This window comes from Canis lupus, chromosome 24 (genome assembly GCF_011100685.1).
Source record: "Canis lupus familiaris isolate Mischka breed German Shepherd chromosome 24, alternate assembly UU_Cfam_GSD_1.0, whole genome shotgun sequence".
In the NCBI taxonomy this organism is placed as follows: domain Eukaryota; kingdom Metazoa; phylum Chordata; class Mammalia; order Carnivora; family Canidae; genus Canis; species Canis lupus.
The window spans coordinates 36,957,120-36,978,216 of NC_049245.1; the positions used below are offsets into that span (position 1 = coordinate 36,957,120).

At 44.4% G+C, this 21,097-nt stretch overlaps 1 protein-coding gene across 1 annotated transcript; it reads left to right on the forward strand.

Moving 5' to 3' along the window:
- The first annotated feature begins 904 nt into the window (after window positions 1–904).
- LOC611366 (glutathione S-transferase P-like) lies at window positions 905–4,918 on the forward strand. The gene is made up of 2 exons (XM_038572998.1): window positions 905–1,159; window positions 4,217–4,918. Exons 1-2 carry the CDS (start codon window positions 905–907, stop codon window positions 4,916–4,918), a joined length of 957 nt encoding a protein of 318 aa, XP_038428926.1.
- Window positions 4,919–21,097: the final 16,179 nt, after the last annotated feature.

A 21,097-nucleotide genomic window follows, 5' to 3' on the forward strand; every position in this document is an offset into this window, starting at 1 on the left:
AAAATGTGGTTTATTCATACAAAGGGATCCTATTCAGCCGTGAGAAGGAATGAAATTGTGACACAAAGCTACACCATGGAGGGCCCCTGAAGATGTGCAAAGTGAAAGCAAGCCCCAAAGAAGCACATATTCTGTGGTTCCATTTATATGAAATGTCCAGAATGGACACATCTAGAGACAGAAAGTAAATTAGTGATTGCTAGGGGCTGGGCTGGGGTGGGGGTTAGAGGGGAATGGGGAGTGACTGATAATGGGTACAAGGTTTCTTTTTAGGTTGATGAAAATATTCTTCTTAGGGTGGTGGCTGTGCAGCTCTGAATATATAGAAAACCCTTGAATTGTACACTTGAAATGAGTGAATTATATTGCATGTGCATTATATCTCAATAAAGCTTTTAAAGAAAATGTTTTTTAAGAAGAGAGGACAGGGATCCCTGGGTGGCACAGCTATTTAGCGCCTGCCTTTGGCCCCGGGTGTAATCCTGGAGACCCGGAATCGAATCCCATGTCGGGCTCCCAGTGCATGGAGCCTGCTTCTCCCTCTGCCTATGTCTCTGCCTCTCTCTCTCTCTCTGTGTGACTATCATAAATAAATAAAAATTAAAAAAAAATAAAAAGAGAGGACAGACTGAATTTTTTTTTTTAGGATTTTATTTACTTATTCATGAGAGACAGAGAGAGAGGCAGAGACACAGATAGAGGGAGAAGCAGGCTCCCTGCAGGGAGCCTGATGCGGGACTGGATCTCAGGACCCCAGGATCACAACCTGAGCTGAAGGCAGAGGCTCAACCACTGAGCCACCCAGGCGGCCCACAGGCTGAATATCTGCTACTCTGTGCTTAACTAGCTTGAGCCAACCGAAGGAGAAGGGAGCAGAATGAAAAGGCTCACAGACATTTCAGGCATGGCGGAACCAGAAGCTCCAGAATTATCAATGGAGTCATGCTCAGATTTGCCTGTGTTACCTTCCTTTCAAGCAGGTGACAAAGATGGCCTTGTTGCTCCAGGCTGCCTGACTCTTAAACACCCCCGCCACCCTGGGGAGTACTGCGGAGTTTCAGCAAAGGCTTGGGGGAGAGTCCTCATTGACCTGGCCTGGATGGCCTTTGCACTACTCACTATGTCAGGACAAGTTGTTGTTCTGATGATCCAGGACTGGGTGTGACATGATTCAACCTAGAACCAAAAAATATGGTCAGCTCCACCCAAACCACATGGTCAGAACTGGGGGTGAGTCGGTCCCCAAAAGATAGTTGGAATTCTGGACAGGTGCAAGCCACAATTGGGGGACCATGGACCAACTGCCCAGGTTTGATTCTTGCTTCCTTCACTTGCTAGCTCTGTGACCTTGGCCAAGTATTAAACCTTTCCACATGTCTTAATACATGTAAAACCTCCATTTTATACTGATCACAATAACAGTCCTATGTCCCTCCCTGGGCTGTTCAGTGGTGTAAATGAGATGAATCTGGTGAAGTGCTTAGAGGGGTGCCTAGTGCACCATCAGCAGTCATTAAATTACCACTATGATCACACATGTGCTGCTGAGCCATCTCGTTACCCATGCCACTTTGGGGACAGCAGGAAAACAGATAATAAAAACATGAATTGCTGGCCTAACAGGAGTGTGGAAGCAACCGTGAAGAGGAAGAGACAACCCTGGGTCTTCTCGGGTGACTAGCTCATGAACATCCACAGTGCCTCTACTTCTCCCATCAGAGCATCTGTCACTAAATTATAATTGCTCAACCCCACACTATAAGCTCCGTCTCTGACTCTTGGTGGTTACGGGTTCTGAAGTTCAGGCAATTTCAGAAAAAGAATACAAAGCTGTAAATATTAAATAGTTAAAGTATTTATTGACAGAGGGGAAAAAATAGCTCATCTCAAATTACTGGACGCTTGGAGAGTCAGGACCCTTACTTCTGAGATCTCTTTAGACAATTTACATAGAAAAGCTTCCGGATGGTACCCTTGTTGCCCCTCACTGACCCTGGAGCACTCTAGAACTCCTAATACCTCCCAGTACTGGTAAATCATGGTAAACCTGCCTTTGGACCCAGTAAAGATTTTCAATAAATGTCTGCTGAGTGACTAATTGGTCAAATAACTACACCCCAAATTAATAATCTTCACGACGGACAATACACACCCATAGGGCTAAAAGCCATATGCTTTTTTATTTCCTTTAAACAACGAAGGTTTTGAGAAATCTCCTCTCCTTAAAGGCAAAGATCCCGCCCACCTGATTTTGAGGCCTCTGAAATGAGATGACCTGGATTAATGTCTGGTTCTGGTCAAATTACCTCCCTTCCCTGAGCCTGTTTCCTCCTCTACACAATGGGCATCATTGAAAGGAATAAATGAGAATCATCTCAACCATGTAAGTGGTTTCACACAATGCCTAGAATAGGTGTCTAATACATGAACTTCTGTTGTTTTTTTACTCTTCACTTATTTATGGGGCTAGGTCATACTTATAAAAACTACACAAGGTTGAAAAATCAGTCTCTCTTTCCCTTGTTCCTTTCCCCAACCACCTCCTCTCCCCGAGACACACCACAATTGTGGGTTGCAAAATAGTTTCAAATTTACAGAAACATTGCAAGAATAATTCTAAGAATTCCAGTATACCCATTATTCACATTCACCAATTTTGAAAATATTTTGCCATGTGTGTTTTATCATCCTCTCTTTCTTCATGTGAATATATGTATTCATTATTAATATTTATTTTTCTGAAAAAAATTATTTTTCTGGGGGCGCCTAAGGTGGGTCAGTCAGTTAGGTGTCCAACTCTTTTTTTTTTAAATAGACTTTATTTATTCATGAAAGACACAGAGAGAGTCACAGAGACATAGGCAGAGGGAGAAGCAGGCTCCCTGCAGGGAGCCTGATGCGGGACTGGATCTCAGGACCCCAGGATCATGCCCTGAGCCAAAGACAAGGCACTCAAGCACTGAGCCACCCAGGTGTCCCAGGTGTCCAACTCTTGATTCGGGCTCAGGTCTTGATCTCAGGGCAGTGGGGTCAAGCCCCTCAACAGCCTCTGCACTCAGCAGGGAGTCTGCTTGTCTCTTTCCCTCTGCTCTTCCCCCCACTCATTCTCAATCTCTTTCTCAAATAAATAAATAAAATCTTTTAAAATGTATTTATTTTTTTCCATTTGCAAATAGATTACATATATCATGCACCATTTACCCCTTAAAATTTCAGCATAATACTTCCTAAGAACAAGGTATTATTTTATATAACTAAGCATGGTTACCAAATTCAAGAAATTTAACCTTGATATAATCCTGTAATCTACCACCCATATTCCAGTTTTGTCAACTGATGCAATAATGTCCTTTACATGATTATTTCCCTCTAGGACAGGATCCAGCTCAAGACCATGTTTTGCACTGTGTTATTATGTCTCTTCAGTTTTCTTTAGTCTGGAATGATTCCTCAGCTTTTCTTTGTCTTCTATGACATTAACATGTTTTAAGAATACAGTCCAATTATTGCATAGAATGTTCCTCATTTAGGATTTGTCTGCTTCACATTGCTGTGAAACAAATTACCCCAAATTTCCTACGGAACAAGAATTCAGAAAGGGCATAGTGGAGAAGCCTGTAATAATATCAGGCTTATTCATTCATCTGTCCAGCTGTTGATGCTGGCTGCTGGCTGGGGCTTAGCTGGGTTTTGGTCTGAACATCCACATAGGGCATCTCCATGTGTCCTGAGCTTCCTCACAATATGGTGGCTGGGCTGGAAAAGGCAAGCATCCAAGTAAGAGAGAAAGAATGGAAGGAGCTATATTGCCTTTTATGACCTAGTCTTGGAGGTCATGCACTAGCACTTTCACTGCCTTCTATTAGTTGAGAAAATTATTGTGTTCGGCCCAGGTTCAAGGGCAGGGAACATGGACTCCACTTCTGCAGGAGGCATGTCAATGTCACAGCGTAAGAAAAGCACTTGGGAGGGATAAATACTGGTGTGATCATTTTTGCAAAATACAAAATCATTTTTGCAAATGATTGGTGTGATCATTTTTGCAAAATCTGCTCCAGTTTGATTCAGGTTATGCATCCCCAACTGAAATATGACTTAAGTGGTGTGTCTTTCTCAGGGAGTCACATTTGGGGAGACATGTCCTTCACCTCTCCTTGATGATGTGGCTTTTGATCTCCTGGTGAAGGTATAGCTCTCGTTAAAATTGATACATAAGAGCTCTGCTGCCGCCGCCGCTGCCACTGCTACCGCCGCCACCACCGCCACCGCCACCCGCGCTGCAACCAGGCCACCCTACACCATCATCTACTTCCCTGTTCGAGGGCGCTGTGAGGCCATGCACATGCTGCTGGCTGACCAGGGCCAGAGCTGGAAGGAGGAGGTGGTGACCATGGAGACCTGGATGAACGGCTCACTCAAGGCCTCCTGTCTATACGGGCAGCTCCCCAAGTTCCAGGATGGAGACCTCACCCTGTACCAGTCCAATGCCGTCCTGCGACACCTGGGCCGCTCCCTTGGGCTCTACGGGAAGGACCAGCAGGAGGCGGCCTTGCTGGATGTAGTGAATGATGGTGTGGAGGATCTCCGCTGCAAATATGCCCTCCTCATCTACACTAATTATGAGGCAGGAAAGGAGGAGTATGTGAAGGCACTACCAGGTTACCTGAAGCCTTTTGAAATGCTGTTGTCCCAGAATGAGGGGGGCCAGGCCTTCATCGTGGGCAACCAGATCTCCTTCGTGGACTACAACCTGCTGGACTTGCTGCTGATTCACCAGGTCCTGGCCCCCAGCTGCCTAGACTCCTTCCCCCTGCTCTCGGCCTATGTGGCGCACCTCAGCGCCAGACCCAAGCTCAAGGCATTCCTGTTGTCCCCCGAGCACGTGAACCACCCCATCAATGGCAACAGGAAGCAGTGAGAGCTTGTGGAACCCTGGGCAGGAAGCTGGGGGAGCTGCCTGACTTCCTTTCTCCCTGACCAATAAAATTTTCAAGTGAGAAAAAAAAAATTGATACATAAGCTGTTGGGGGGAAATGTAGAAGATCAATAAAATATTTTGTTCCTCATAAATTTCTCTGAGCTCTAAGATTAAGCATTCATTGTTAATTTTTTGCCTGAATCAGTCTGTGATGCTTTTAAAATATTATATATACTTTTCGGGGCACCTGGGTGGCTCAGTTGGTTAGGCATCTGCCTTTGGCTTAGGTCATGATCCCGAGGTCCTGAAACAGAGCCCCTCAGCAGGCTCTGTGCTCGGTGGGGAGTCTGCTTCTCCCTCTGCCCCTCCCCCTACTTGTGTGCACATGCCCTGTCTCTCAAATAAACAAATAAATAAAAATTTAAAAATATATGCTATATATTTTTGTTTATAGAAATATACACATTTGTTTGTTTTGTTTTCTTGTAAAGGAGTATCTTAGGCTGCATCCCATCTTGGTACAATATTTTCCAAGGTTATTTTTTATTCTTATAATGATGGGTCAGTATAATTTTAGTGATGGTTGCTGCTGCTCAAGCTCCTTTGCTGCTTCTCCTCATCTCTCTGACCTTGATCATGTTGAACGTGTTCCACAGCTCAGTTCTCAGACACCTTCCCCCAGCCAGACTCCTGGCTTCAAGTGGCATCTCAACATGACATCCTGGGATGCATGTTTTCAGCCCAAACCTCTCTCCTGAACTTCAGGATCAGATATTCATCTACCTCTTCCACATCTCCACTTAGATATCTAGCAGCCATCTCAAAAAACACACCCCAAATCCAAATTCTGACCTTCTCTCACCTGGCCAGTCCCTTCTTAATGTCTCATCCTATTTGGGCAGGCCAAAAATCTGAGCACCATGCTGGACTCCTCTCTGTCTCTCTTCCCTCACATCCATCCCAACCCATCTTTTTGATACCATCTTCAAAATACATCCAGAATCAACATGTCTCTACTGACACCATTTCTGGCCAAACCACTATCATTTTCCATCGGGATTTATTCCAGCAGCCTGCTCACTAGTCTCATTGCTTTTTTTTCCTCAGTAACTTACTCTCAAATCAAAAGCCAACATTAAGGTAGAACCAGGCCACATCCCTTCCCTGCTTAAATCCCTCTAATAGCTGCCATCTCACTTGGAGAAGAAGCCAAAATCCTCACCTTGGCCCACGAGGACTTGAGGGATCTGATGCCCTGCAACTTCTCTGACCTGAGCTCACCACTCCTCTCTGGCTGGAATGTTTTCTCCTACATGGCCCATATCTTCTCCTTCTTCAGGTCATTGCTTAAATATCCCCTCCTCAGGGAGGCATTCCCTGAACAAAAATTGCAACCTCCCCAAACATGCCTTACATTCCATACCCCCATCTCTGCTTCATTTTTCTCCATAGCACTGATCACCATCTAAACCTCCACTAACAAGTCAGCTCAGAGAGAGTGGAGAATACCTCTGTTTCTACACTGGGCACCCCCAGTACCTAGCACAGTGCCTGGAAGGTGCTCGGTTAATATTTATTGCCTAAATGAATAAATGAAGAATGTAGCATCTTTGTACCAAACACAAACTTGCCTAGAGCTATATGTATAGTGGGCACCCAAAATGAGTTTGAATTCATGAAATAAAAAATGAATAGCATTAATCCCACTTATGAGATCAGTGATTTGAGGCTGCTGTTCATAGTGACTTATTGAAATTTCCCTGTCTAAATAAGTCTGTCCTACAGTCCAGGAGCTGATAACATGGGCAGTCAGGCTGGCTGGGACCAGATTGGCCCCAGATGTGGTTATCAGGCCACATCACAGGGGGAAGGGGGATTTTTTGGCCAGAGGTTCCAGGAGTGGAGCATTTGGGGAAGCTGATGCCTGTACCTTGGAACGAAACAGAAACTGCAGTGGCTGGCAAGGAAGGATGCCTTCACCTCTGCCCCTTGACCCCTCAGCCACCAACGGCTTCCAATAGACCACAGATGCCTTATGGAAGAAACTTTTTGTTGAAATGTAATATACATACAGAAAAATGCACACATAAGTGATAGCTCAATACACCTTCACAAAGGCAGTGCACTAAGGTAACCAGTCCCTAGACCAAGGAACAGAATATACCTGGTTCCTTAGAAGACCCTTTCCAGTCTCTGCCACCACCCTCAACAGTAACTATAACCCTGATTTCCAACACCAATGGTTATTTTTGCCTGTTTTTTCACTTCACGTAATGGCATCATCCAGCACTAGTTCTTTTATTACTTCTTTGCATGACATTATGTTTGCAGCAATGGCCTTTTGACCTCACCTCTTCTCCAGAAACTCCATGTGAAAGGGGAACCTAATAACTCTGTTTGGCTGGTTTCAGCGTACCAGCCATTCCTTGAAGCCTCAAAACCATTCTGTGGGATGCAACTGTTATTGCTTCCAAGTCACAGACTAAGGCACGGAGAGCTTAAATAATTTGTTCAGCTACGAAGTGAAGAGTCTGTATTTGAGCCCAGGTCTATCTGACCTCTGAGTCATTTTCTTATATGTTACCTACACATTTCTTATTGATAAAATGACCATTTATTGAACACTCGCTTAAGCTGAACATTGTGCTTGTGCTTTATTTGATTTTCCCAGCCCTTGAATGAGGAATATACCTTTATCCCTGCTTCACAGATGATGAAGGCGGGATTCAGGGAGGTTAAGTAACTTATCTAAAGTTGCACAGCCCAGGAAGGCACGAGAATAAAGATTTAAACTTTATTCCTAGGTGCAGGTAGGGCACCTGGGTGGCTCAGTGTTTGAGTGTCTACCTTTGGCTCAGGGCATGATCCGGGTCTGGGATGGAGTCTCATCTCTCATCACATCGGGCTCCCTGCGAGGAGCCTGCTTCTCCCTCTGCCTGTGTCTGCCTCTGTCTGTGTGTCTCTCGTGAATAAATAAATGAAATCTTTAAAATAAAAGCAAAAAACAAACTTTACTGTATTGATTCCAAAGTCCAGTGCAGGGTGGTGTCAGGACCTAGCATTTATGTGCATCTTTCAAATATAACTACTGAGAGGGCGCCTGGGTGGCTCAATCAGTTAAGTGATTAAGCCGTCTGCCTTTGGTTCAGGTCATGATCTCAGGGTCCTAAGATTGAGCCCCGAGCTGGGCTCGCTGCTCAGCAGGGAGCCTGCGTCTCCCCCTCCCTCTGCCACTCCCCTGGTGCTTGTGCTCACTTTCTCTCTCTCTCTCTCTCTCTCTTTCAAATAAATAAATAAAGACAGAAGCCAGGTTGCCGTTGTCAGAATGAGTGACCTTGGACAAATTCCTACCCGTCTGGGGTGTGGTTCTCATCTCTGCATGGTGGTGGGAGAGTGTTGGACGACATCTGTCCTCTTGGTGTTATCTACTCAGAATCAAATTCCCAATCTCTGGTAACAGCACCCAAAAGCCCCCTTCTCTACTCCCTAACCCTGTGAAGCATGTGGGGCAAACTCCATCCTTGGCTCCAGGGCAGGCCAGTTGCCCTAAGCTGGCCAAACAACACCTCACCCCTCTGCCCACAGGGATTGGTTCAGGGATGGGCACACACCCCACGTGGACCAGTAAGCCAGTCCTCGGGTTTTAGAATCACTGGCATTGCCCTGTTTTCTTTCTGCTGTTCTGGAAGAGTGTGATGAGGGCCTGAAGTTCAAGGTGACCACTAGGGAGACAGTGAGACTCAGCTCTGAGAACTGACGAACCCCTGAGTCTAGCTAGCTGTACCTGAAGCCAGAGCATCCTTGTACATGTTATTCTCCCGGAGTCCATATGGCTCTGTTTTGGCTGACGTCACTATGGCAGATGATGTTGCATAGCAGATGATGTTGGTCCTCTGCCCAAATCCCCTTGGCACTTGTCATGGTGATGCTCAACGACCTGGCGGCTGCCAATCTCCAACCCCGGGGCTCTCTGTCAGAGGCCTTTGTTCCCACATGAGAATAATATTAACAGGCTAAGAATGCGGGGGGCCCACTGTCCCTATGAGCAGCCTTACCAGGACTGACAGGAGCTGGTGGATAAATACCCCTATTCCCCTGAGCCTCGGGTGGATGATTCTGAGGACCATTCTACTCTGAGTCCTGGAGTTCCACAGAGGGGCTTGAGCTTCAGTAACCTACCTCATTATTGCTTCTTCTCTGCCCTGTCTCACTCCCTGCTTCCCCCACCAGGGATCCCACCTGCGATGATCATGTTGTAAATAAATTCTTCGCACACACATCCTTGTCTCAGATCTGCTTCTGTGGGAACCCAACCTCAGCATTTCCTAAAATCACTTTCTGGGGATCCCTGGGTGGCGCAGCGGTTTAGTGCCTGCCTTTGGCCCAGGGCGCGATCCTGGAGACCCGGGATGGAGTCCCACGTCGGGCTCCCGGTGCATGGAGCCTGCTTCTCCCTCTGCCTGTGTCTCTGCCTCTCTCTCTCTCACTGTGTGCCTATCATAAATAAAAAATTAAAAAAAAAATCACTTTCTGTACTCACAGTCAAAAGTGCTCTGGCTGACACATAGTTCAAGCATTCTTTGGACACATTTGCCTCTTAACAACTTGCTTTTTTCAGCTGTTAAGCAGCGCACACACTGGCCTGCTGGTATACAAAGCAGAAAGGGCCCTGAGAAGAAAAAAAATGCCCCTGGCTGGCCCTGGGACAGCTCAGTGACCCATCTCGCCTGTTCCCTTCTCACTTCAGCCTTTCCCTGAGCCCATGCATGCTGAGGCCCTAGCCAGCCCCACCGCACCCGCACCCCCACCCCTCCTCTCCCTCCTCCCCGCCGCCCCAGATAGGGTCCCCAGCTCCCTCGCAGACTCTCTTTCATGTGTAAGACCTCACTGTTCTGTCCTGCCAGTGATAAGACATTCTACGGTCTTCACGCCCCTGACCTTTGTAGGAACAGTACACATCCAAGGCCTGTCACGTTACCTCTGGGGATAAAAGCAACGGGAACAGGAAGGTTCTTAAGAGGTCACCATTCATTCATTCATTCATTCAACCAATATCCATGGAGTGCTTATGTACTGAATTGAAAACAATAGAATCAATTAGAGCCAGCTTAAGCAGAAAGGGATTTATTAAAGGTTTCAAGAAGTACCCTGATGCCAAACAACCATAAATGGCATAGATAGAAGCACCAGAGCCAGGAGAAATACCCACTCTCATTGCTGAGCTGTTCCAACAGAAATGTCACTACTGCCTGCTACCTCAACTCAGGACTCAAGCAGCTAGGGATTGGCTGATGGGACACCCCCCCCCCCACTATTCCCTAGAAGGACCAGATACTCCTACCATTGTGCTTGCCTGAAGATGTCACAACTTGGCATCCCAAAGCTAGTGTTTGTCTCTAGGGCTTCACCAGGGTATCCTAGGTCACATAAATCACTCCTGTTTGTTGCAAGGATGTCTGGGAAATATATTTTTTCACTTTTTAGCCTTTGTAGTACAGGAAACCATGTTAGAATGGGATTGGGATAGAGTAGGATAGGCAGGTCTGTAGTGCCTGTCATAGGCTCACAACAATGATAAAGTCAACATGAATGAAATAATTCCAGGAGGGGAAAGCATTATTTAAGGGAAATTTTAGAAATTATGAGAACATAGACTAGGAAGATTTAATCCTTTCCAGTAGGGTCTCCTGAAAGAGGTCTCACTGTATGTCACTTGTGAAGGGCTAACCAGGTAAAAGAAGAGCAGGAGGGAACAGCATTTCAGGCAAGGGGCAACATCTTGTGCAAAGGTCCAGTGGCAGGAAAGGTGAGAGTTGTGGGAGGAATTGAGAGAAGGCCAGATGGCTGGAGGACAGTGAACAAGGGGAAACAGGGGGGTAAGAGGTAGATGGGTGAGAAGGGAACAGCCCCTGACTTTGTAGTCCATGTCAAGAAGTTCAACTGTCTTCTAAGGGCAATGTGACCCACCAAAGACACATGAGCAGGGCAGTGACATAATAACAACTGCTAACATTTATTGAACACTTATTCATGACAGACCTTTTTCTAAGCTCTTGACATTATCACTTAGTATCTATTTGAAACAATTCTATAAATCAAGCTCTACGGAACAAGAGCAAGTTTCTCAGACTTCTCTCTATGCCTCAGCTTCCACATATGCACAATGGGGCTAATAAGAGAACTTACCACAAAGTGTTATTATGAGGATTATACTGAATATTTGGCACGTGGGAAACTATGCTTTTTCAACCATTATTCTCATCGTACACATGAAAAAGCTGAAGCCCAGAGAGATTAATCAACTTGCCTGATGTCACAGAGTTTATAAGCAACAGAATGGTCAGAAAAGGGACAGGAGGATAGGAGAGCTGGTGAGGACAGAGGAGCTACATCTTTATCCTAGGACCAATGGGAACCATGGCCTGCCCATCGGGATCCCCATGGTCACTCTCTGTTCTGACTGGTGGGTGCCTGGATCGTGCCAATTGATAAATCTTTCAAAATCACCCCTGCTATTACATAGACATGAAATAAAATGTCTTGTGGCTTTACCATTTACATAAACAGTCTTGTACTAAGAATTTGCTTTTGAAAGTTTTTTTTCTCATTCAACATCATAAAGACCTATTTCAATCTAGATTATTCATTTTACTGCTCACTGGAATTCCTTTACGGGAGTATGTCACTGTTTACTTACCCACTGACACCTATCCAGTTGACTCCACTTCTGGCCTATCATGGGGTGAAGCTACCACACCCACACCCATCTTCTTCTAGAGCTTCTCTAGGGTGGATATCTGGAAATGGGGTGACTTTCACACAGAGCATGCATTTCAGTGTGCCAAACCACAGTGTACGAGAGTTCCCATTTCCCCACTTCCTCACCAATAATAATACACCACTATCATATATGGCACTGATTATGTGCCAGACACTCTCTGGCATTTAACATGAAATAACTCCTGTAACCCTCCCAGGAAATTTTGAGGTAAAAACAATTATCATTCCCATTTGATAGATAGAGAAATGGAGGCACAGAGAAGTGGAGTAACTAGCCCCAAGTCACTCAGCTAGGAATGGCCAGAGTGTGGTGTGAACCCAGAGAGGCCGTTAACCACTCTTCTGTCCTTTGGTATTTTTTAATTTTCAAATTCTTGTCTCTGGCTGTGAAACATCAGTAAGTTTTTGAACTTTCATTGCCTACTTTGGAGAGACCTTGAGGATCTTTCCATCCATTTGTTGGCGAGTCAGGTGTCCTCTTTGGGGGAAAAAATGCCTTTTTTAGCCTTGGCTGCTCCTGAATTTCTGATCTTTGAAGCAGATGATCCTGGAGTCCAGAACTCCAGGCAGAGCTTGGCAGAGGATAGGCTCTTGGTAACAATGTCCTGGACCAAACTGGCAGAGTCCCACACCCTCTTCTCCTCCCAGAAGCTTCATGGTGATTACTAATACATCTGCTTATATTATTGGCCTGTCATCTGTGTGCTGGATACATGAGCAGCTCCCTGGCCCCAAACCCACTTTCTCCTCTGTGATCTAACTATGGTTTATCTCCCCTATATCCTCTCCTTGCTTCTTGTGAACTCCACTGGGCGCCCTCCTGTCCCTTTAGTCAGCCAACTTCACTCTCATCTCAGGGTCTTTGCACGTGCTATTACCTCTGCCTGGAACACTCTTCCCATGGCAACTCCATCTCATTCTTCAGGCCTCAGCTCAAATGCCACCTCCTCAGAGAGGCTTTCCTGACTAGCCATGGACTATCCAGCTTACACAGCTGGAGTATGGGTAAGATTTTTGAATTTTGTTAGCTTACTATGTGACTATATTGCCATTTTTTCTGAAGTGGTGATGTATTCCCTACATGTATTTTTTTTTTTTTACTCAAATTTAAAATTAGGAGCCAACCCTGAGAGAGGACAGGTGAGTTTGAGGCTCTATTTTCCAATCCTCCTGGTTCAACACTTCAGCAGGATTGAAACAAGACCCCAGCATTTTGCAACCTCCAGGATTTCCTTACTCCCCACTCCTACCCCCATTCCCTTCCACCTGACTACTGTCTGCCCTTGGCTCTGAATCATAAACCTAAAAGCAAAGCTTCAGATCCAAAAGCCTATCTGCTAAACAGCCTCCCTTCTCCCACGGATGTTTCCGATCAGCAAAATGGGAATAATAAAAGCACTTACTTCACAGGGTGGTTATGAGGATTCAGTGTTAGGGCACTTAAAAAGCATCCAGCAGAAGGAAAGCTACTACTGTATGGGAAACGACTGCTTGATGAGTTTGGAATCAGACAAACCCTGGCTCAGAGCCTACTCCCTGTGCTACCTTGGGCAACTCACTTGATCTCTCTTAGCCTCTGTTTCCCCATCTGTTTAATACAGATTTTAAAAATCCATACTGGGATCCTTGGGTGGCGCAGCAGTTTGGCGCCTGCCTTTGGCCCAGGGCGCAATCCTGGAGATCCGGGATCGAATCCCACGTCAGGCTCCCGGTGCATGGAGCCTGCTTCTCCCTCTGCCTGTGTCTCTGCCTCTCTCTCTCTCACTGTGTGCCTATCATGAATAAATAAAAATTAAAAAAAAAAATAAAAAAAAAATCCATACTAAACCAATTAGAATGCCTTTCACTAGAAAGAAGCAGCTAATTAAATTCAAAGTATCCTAGCCAGGACAGGCTACCCTGCCACTCCTTACAGGATATCCAGCTCAGGCCAACTACAAGACAGTGATAGATCTAGCAGCCTAATGCTATCATCAAGGACCCAGGTTCTCTCCATCTCTTTGTTCTGCTGACCCAAGTTGGTATCATTCTAAGGTTGCTCTGCCTCGTGAGCACAGATGACTTGCCAAGAGCTATCAGGGTCGCAGGCATCCTCTTTCATGTCCAGTTGCAAAATAGGTTCCCTTTCAGATCCTTTGCTGGAAGAGCAAGGAAGAACTTTCCCTGGCAGATGTCTCCTTGTTTCGCATTGGCCAGATTTGGGTCACATGCCCATTTTTGAACCTGTCTCTGGCAAAGGGATGCAATTCTATGATTGGCTCAGACTAATTGGGTACTAGATTGGGTGGAAACGGAGGTCAAGGAATCACCTGCACAGTCCTCCCAACCTTAAAGAGTTACAGAGGGAATGGAATGAGATCATGCTTGCAAAGCTTAGCACACACTGGATATTCAATAAACAGTAGTCCTTATTACTATAATTATCGTCATCACCATTTGAGGTCTTGGACATCAGGACAGATTTCAATTAAACAGTTTCTCCACTTCTCAGCAGTGTGACCTTATAAAAGTTGCTGACCTTCAATTGTACTATGTAAAATGGAAATTATAAGAGCTCCTATGCCATGTCATTATTGTGTGGCAAATAGTTAATGCTCAATCTGTGCTGGAGTTTTTTTGTTTGTTTTGTTGTGTTTTGTTTTTGACTTTCCAGTAGCAATTTGGGTAGACCTTTTCCTTCCAGTAGATGTGGTCCAAGTGAGGGATATTCCTCCTTCTGACTCCAGGTGGAGATGTGCTATCCTCACCTAGATTCCTGCATCACCCCCAACCAGGCCAGTGTGATTGGTTCAGGGAACACATGTGATGCAAAATATATCAATGATAGGCAGCTCCAGAATTCTGATGGTTTTGCCCAGGAAATGGGTGCTCTCTTTTGTCTCTAGGATTGCTGAGCTAGAGCAGAAGCTAGGAAGTGCTGGAGATTCTTGGTCACCTCTTGGGAAGAGCCTGACTGAAATTGAAACCAACAGAAGAGGGAGCAGAGATGGAAGATGAGAGAGGCAGAGGCCTGTTGACACTGCAGAGCTCCTGAATCCAACCATGCCTGAACCAGGTACACCACTTCTGCTTTAAACTAGGAGGTTCTGTTACTTGCAATGATGAGTTCATAGTGCAGTCTAGCCCCGTTAAGTTGGAGAATCAGAGAAAGAGGTAGTCCTCTGAGGGTAGGACCATGCCTGTCCAAATAAGCTTGGTGTCCTGAGAATTTTGTTCAGGTCAACAAATAGAATAGAACTCTAGAAGTAATGAGCTAAAGGTGCAAACAGTCTGGTGAGTGTCCCTCCAGACTATTTTTTCCTATGCTTTAATAAACAGACATATACACATACATAGAGGAATACTTTTATGAAAATGGAATCACACTGTACATTTTCAATTCAAATGCCACCTCCTCAGAGAGGCCTTCCATGATCACCCCACTTAGTAGTTCCACCTTTGTCCTACTTTCTTGCATCACAGCATTTTTCATTACCCAAATTAACTTATTTTGTTTATTTGTACACTGTCTTTCTCTTCTTGTAGATTGTCAGCTCTATGAGAGCAGGGACTTTTCTCTACTTATAAGTGCTGTGTCTCCAGTGCCTTGAACAGAGTAGCTAAATACTCAATATCTATTTGTTGAATAAATATTCTATAGTTGGTTCATTTAACTGAACAGTCTGATCACAAACTTCTTTTCAGGGTAATAGATAATGAATCTGCCTCAATCTTTTATTCAAATGCATGGAATACTATTGATTGGGTGGGCCATGTTTGCTTTCAAGCCCTGTTGAATAATTGTGAATGAAATAAAAAGCCAAATGGGGCTGCCTGGGTGGTTCAGTTGGGTTAAGCGTCTGACTTCAGGTCACCATCTCAGGGTCCTGGAGTCAAGCCCCAGGTCGAGCCTGGATTGGACTCACGGCTCAGGGGGGGGAGTCTGCTTGTCTCTCTCTCTATCTCTCTCTTCCTGTGCCCCTTGCCCCACTCTGTCTCTCAAATAGATACATATATAAAATATTTATAAAAAAGAGAGAGAGAGAGAAGGAAGGAAGGAAAGAAGGAAGGAAGGAAGAAAGGAAGGAAGGGAGGAAGCGGGGAAGGAAGGAAGGAAGGAAGGAAGGAAGGAAGGAAGGAAGGAAGGGCAAGTGGGCCAAATGAACCAGGGTTTGGGTGGGTCAGTACCTCCTCCCCCGTGACACAGAGTCGGGCATGGGGATGGAGAACCTCCCAGGCTTTAACAGGTTCATCCCGATTCACAGAGAGAGGATGTGAGCAGACATGGGTGACTTCATGTTCTAGCAAGAATTTCCCAGGCAAAACAGTCCTCAAACACACAAAGGTGAGGACAAAAAATAATAAATAAATAATAATAATGCAGTGATCACCTCAACTCTGGAGTGCGGAGTTGTTAATTAAGCGCTCCACTCCCAAATGGAATTAAAAGCTTTTTTTTTCTAATTACAAAAGTAGTATTGAATTGTTATTATTTTACAATTTCAGACAATACAGAAAAGCATGAAAAGTGATAAACAGTCGATCTTAGAGCATTTTATAAATTATCTCGTAGATTTTTTTCAACTCAGACATATATTTAAACACTAGTGTGAATTTGTGCTATTCTTATTCAACAGTAATCACTAAAATTTATTAAGTATCTACAATGAATGTTTTCATTGCTCTCTGTGTATTAACTCATGTTATCCTAATAGTTCTGTGTGATAAGCACTATGATCAACCCCATTTTACAGAGGGGGAAACTGAAACACAGAGCAATTAAGTGATTCAGCCAAGTTCACACAGCTGTAGGTGGCCAAGCTGGGGTCTAGCTTCAAGGCCTGTGAATCTAACTACTACACTACATGGTCAAGGCAGAGGGCAGGCTTCTTTCAACATCATCACTGATGATGATATGAATCATCATTTTCAGTATCTGTATTTACTGTCTATTAATGGATAATTGGGATTTTTCTAATTCTCCCCTATTTAGGAAATAGAGAAGAATTTCCCTTTTGGTCTTCAAATGAGGTAAGATATCACCACAACCAGCATTTCTTTCTTTTCTTTTCTTAAAGGTGTAGTTATTTTGAGAGAAGAAGAGAGAGAGAGAAGCAGGGAGAGGGGCAGGAGAGGGAGAGAGAATTTTTAAGCAGGCTCCCTACTAAACGGGGAGCTCAACACAGGGCTTGATCTCACAACCCTGAGATCATGACCTGAGCTGAAATCAAGAGTTGGAGGCTTAACCAACTGAGCCACCCAGGTGCCCCTCCCAACCAGTATTTCTAATCAAAGAGAAGCAGTAAAGGGTTCCAGCACCACTTGGAAGTAGTCACCCCATTATGTACACAAATATTGGTCTAGGGGGTTACTTTTATTTGCAAAACATCTATAAAGTATTTATCATATGCCAGGCATGCTTCTAAACACTATGAATAGGAGGCTGACTTAATCCAAAATGATATCCTGAAATACATACCTGGGGAAACTGAGGCACTAGAGGGCTAACTTGCCCAAGATGACAAGGTGAGGTCATAAGCCTCAGTGCTGGGATTTGAACCAGCTGCACTGTCTGGATTCTCCGCTCTTATTCTAATGGTCCTCTCTATCTACCCATTGGTCCATCTCAGCCAGCCAGTCCTGGGGTCCTCAAAGCTAGCCTGCCTTCAGCTGGGGACTGGAAGCACAAGGCAGATTTTTTCCTTAAACATCCAGCCCAGAATTCTTAGGTCCTAAGCCCATGCAGGCTCTGCTGTGTTCTATGCCTTGGGTCTCACAGGCTGAGGTCAAGATGGCAGCTTTCTGTCTGTCTGTTCCTCATCTGGAAGCTCTGGGAAGAATCCTCTTCCAGGTTCATCCAGGTGGTTGGGAAAATTCAATTTCCTGTGATCATAGGACCAAGATCCGAGACGTTTCCTTGCTTGCTGTTGGTGGAGATGAGTATCTTAACTGCACAGATTTGTCTTGAATAAGAACCAAAAGGACAGGGAACCCCCTTAGAAACAGGTATTCAATGGGATTTTTCTTTTGTTTCAGTCTTGGTGGGGACCACCGTGCTGGTGTGAAGTGTTGCTTTCTAGAAGAGCTCGACCATGTCTCCCGAGCCAGGAAAGGGTAGACTTTCCCCAAACCAGCCCACTAACCCTTAGCCCATCACCCACCCTGGGGAGGTACTAGGGGAGACTTGAAGATTACTGGGAGATAAACAGAGGGTAGAGAAAGTTTCCCTGGAGAGGATTTTTTGTGCAACTGTGTGCATAGCCCATAAGAGATGCTTAATCCATATTTAATGACTTATGCTGGACACTCTTCTAGGTATTAGAGCTCCTGAGAGTTTAATGGGGATGAATAAGGAAGTAAGTTTTTAAAAAGAAACAGAATCTTATGCTAAGAGAAAGAAGCCAGACACAAAATGCCACATACATGATTCCATTTCTATGAAATGTTCAGACAGGCAAATCCATACAGACAGAAATAGATTAGTGCTTGCCACAGGAATTGGGGAGTGAGGATGACTGCTAACGGGCACAGGATTTATTGATGGGGCAGTGGAAACATTTGGGAATCAGATAACATTGTGAACGCACAATATAACAAATATAGTAAATGCCATTGAATTGTACACTTGTAAAGGGTAAAGTTTACACTAAGCGAATTATGTCAAAATAATAATTCTTAAAACATTTTAATTTTTAAAAAAGATTTTATTTATTTATTCATGAGAGACACAAAGAGAAAGAGAGGCAGAGACAGACAGAGGGAGAAGAAGCAGGCTCCATGCAGGGAGCCCGACGTGGGACTTGATCACGGGTCTCCAGGATCACGCCCTGAGCCAAAGGTGGCGCTAAATCACTTGAGCCACCTGGGCTGCCCTTAAAACATTTTTAAAAAGTGAAAGAAGCAGCATATATGATGCATAGTGCTATGTGCAATGAGGCCAAGAGAGAAAAATAATAACTGGTTGGGGCAAGGTGGCAAGGTGGTTGCTGAAGGCCCCTTTGAGGGAGTGACAGTGGTGATGGGACCTGAATTATGACTAGGAGGCAGTTCTAAAAGTATCTGGAAGAAGATAGGTGAAGGATCAGTTTGTGCAAAGGTCCTGAGGCAGGGACAAGTTTGGCATGTTCAAGGAGCAGCTGAGCGAGTGGAGCTGGAGCCCAGTGAGTTGGGTTTGGTAGAAAGGGTATAAGAGGGGGTATCAGAGACTCCTGCAGGGCCAGGAAGCAGGCCAAACCAGGCCCTGAGAGCCACTAAGAAGAGTTTGGGTTTTGTTCCCAGTAAAATGAGGAGCCATGGAATGGTTCGAGCAGGAGAGTAACTTGATCTGATAAATGCTTCCAAAGGACAGCTACGTAAAGTAAATAGCAGACAAGTGAGAATAGAGGCAGAAAATGTAAGCAAAGCCCTTTGACACTGTGCCCAAGACTGGAAACACTCAGGAACTGCCAGTCAGCTTTCATAAATTAGCAATATGCCAGCTTGTCATATTTATTTAAAAACAAGAAGTCAAGGCCATGGTTATTTGATACGTCTGTCTTTGACACTGCCTCACCTCCCTGTTCCGTGAGTCACCAAGCTCTGTCAAGTCTTCCTCCCCCGCCCCTCACCCCTTCACTCTTGTATCCTTCCAACTGTCCCCACTTTGTGACCTGGTGACAGATGGAAACACTAGTTTCCAGGCTGCCCCCGGGCATGCCTTTTTTCTCTCTTCCATTTAAAAATATCTTCTTTTCTCTTGTATTTTTTTTCACACTGTATATCATTTGCAGAACAAAACTGTTAAAAAAAAAAAAAACAAATAAGGAAATAAAATACCCCCGCGCCAAAATTCAGAGACGACCATTAATCAAAACAACATTTCAACACATATTATTCCTGTCCTTTTTATTATTATTTGGCTTTAGATTTGATTTGTATCAAGGTTATTTTGTCACATAAATGGAAGTCACATTTTCTAAAAACAGAAATCTTCACTTGGCACCTACTCTCATTTCCCCCTCCCCAAACACAACCACTTTGACCACTTTTATTTAGCTGACTTTTCGATGTTTAATTCCATATCTCTCAATAACATGCTTCTATTTCCACTTCTAATTTTTTTTTTTCAGTTTTCAGTATAACCTGCTTGCCCACTATAGGATTTGAGGTTTCTGCTGTCTTTCCCTTCCCATTCTTGGCCCCAGCAGATAGGCACACCCTTCCCATCCCCCATTCTCTATGGTAATTTTGGTGGGATCAATATTCACTATTTACATAATTGTGACTATGTAAATGCCATGCACAGCTGAGCTCCACGGTAAACTAGGATGTCCTTTGCTTTCCTGAACAGCTTTTTATTTTTCTTTGAGTTAATAATTGTTTTGTTCCCTACTCCCAACCCCAAGCCAACCTAATTTTCTCAGTATTTGTTACCAGTCCGACTCCAAACTCTGCCACCGTCCAAGTGTCCTCTCAACACCTTCCAATGCTTCAGAAATTCTATCCATTTATCTTCTGGAAGAAATCTCTCTGGAGCCTTTAGACCTGCTGGTAACTGGAACTGGTACCCATTGGTATCCCAGCTGTCATCTGGGATCTCCTTTTATCATCTTCTGGGGATGCCGTTCGTTTGTCTGTTGTGTTGAGTTTCCGTTTCCTGGGTCATGTGTCTTATTATCCTTTGTCTGATTCCCCCCCTTTTGGTGGCACAGCTTTCTGCAGAAAAACTTCCTGAGGAAGGATGTTGGGAAACAGAAATTTTGTGACTTTCCATGTCTGAAAAATGTGTTTATTCTATTTGCTCCCTTGATGATTGCTTGGCTGGGTATGGAATTCCAGGTTGGAAATCCTTTTCATTCAGAATTTTGAAGGTATTACTCCATCATCTTCTTGCTTCCAAGTTTTGGTTGAAAGTCTAAAGTTGCTCTGACCTCAGTGCTTAACATGTGACCTATTCCTCACCACCACCTCTTCTGGAAGTTTGTTCTTTGTATTTTGAAATTTCATGATGATGTCCTTGCTATGCATTTATTTTTATCCAACATGCTGGGCACTCAGTAAACTCTTTCAGTCTGAAAACTCATGTCCTGAGTTTTGGAGAATTTTTGTGAATTATTTTATCCATGAATCCTCCCCATTCTGTTTCTCTTCTTTTTTGAGATAGTGCCTATTTTTCAGCTGTGGGATTTTTTAGACTGGTCCCCTAAACATCTTATCCTTTCTCTCCTATTTTGCTATTTTTGTCTGTTTGTCCTACTGAGACAAATCCTCAAATTTATCTTCCAACCCTTTTATTACATTTTAAAAATTTCTAGTGTCATTCTTTTAATTCCCAAGAGCCCCTCTTTGTTCTCAAAATATTTCTTTTTTATAGCATCTTGTTCTTCCTTCAGGGTTGCTCTCTGAGAAGTTTTTTTTTCTCTTGCATTATTTCTGTTTTCT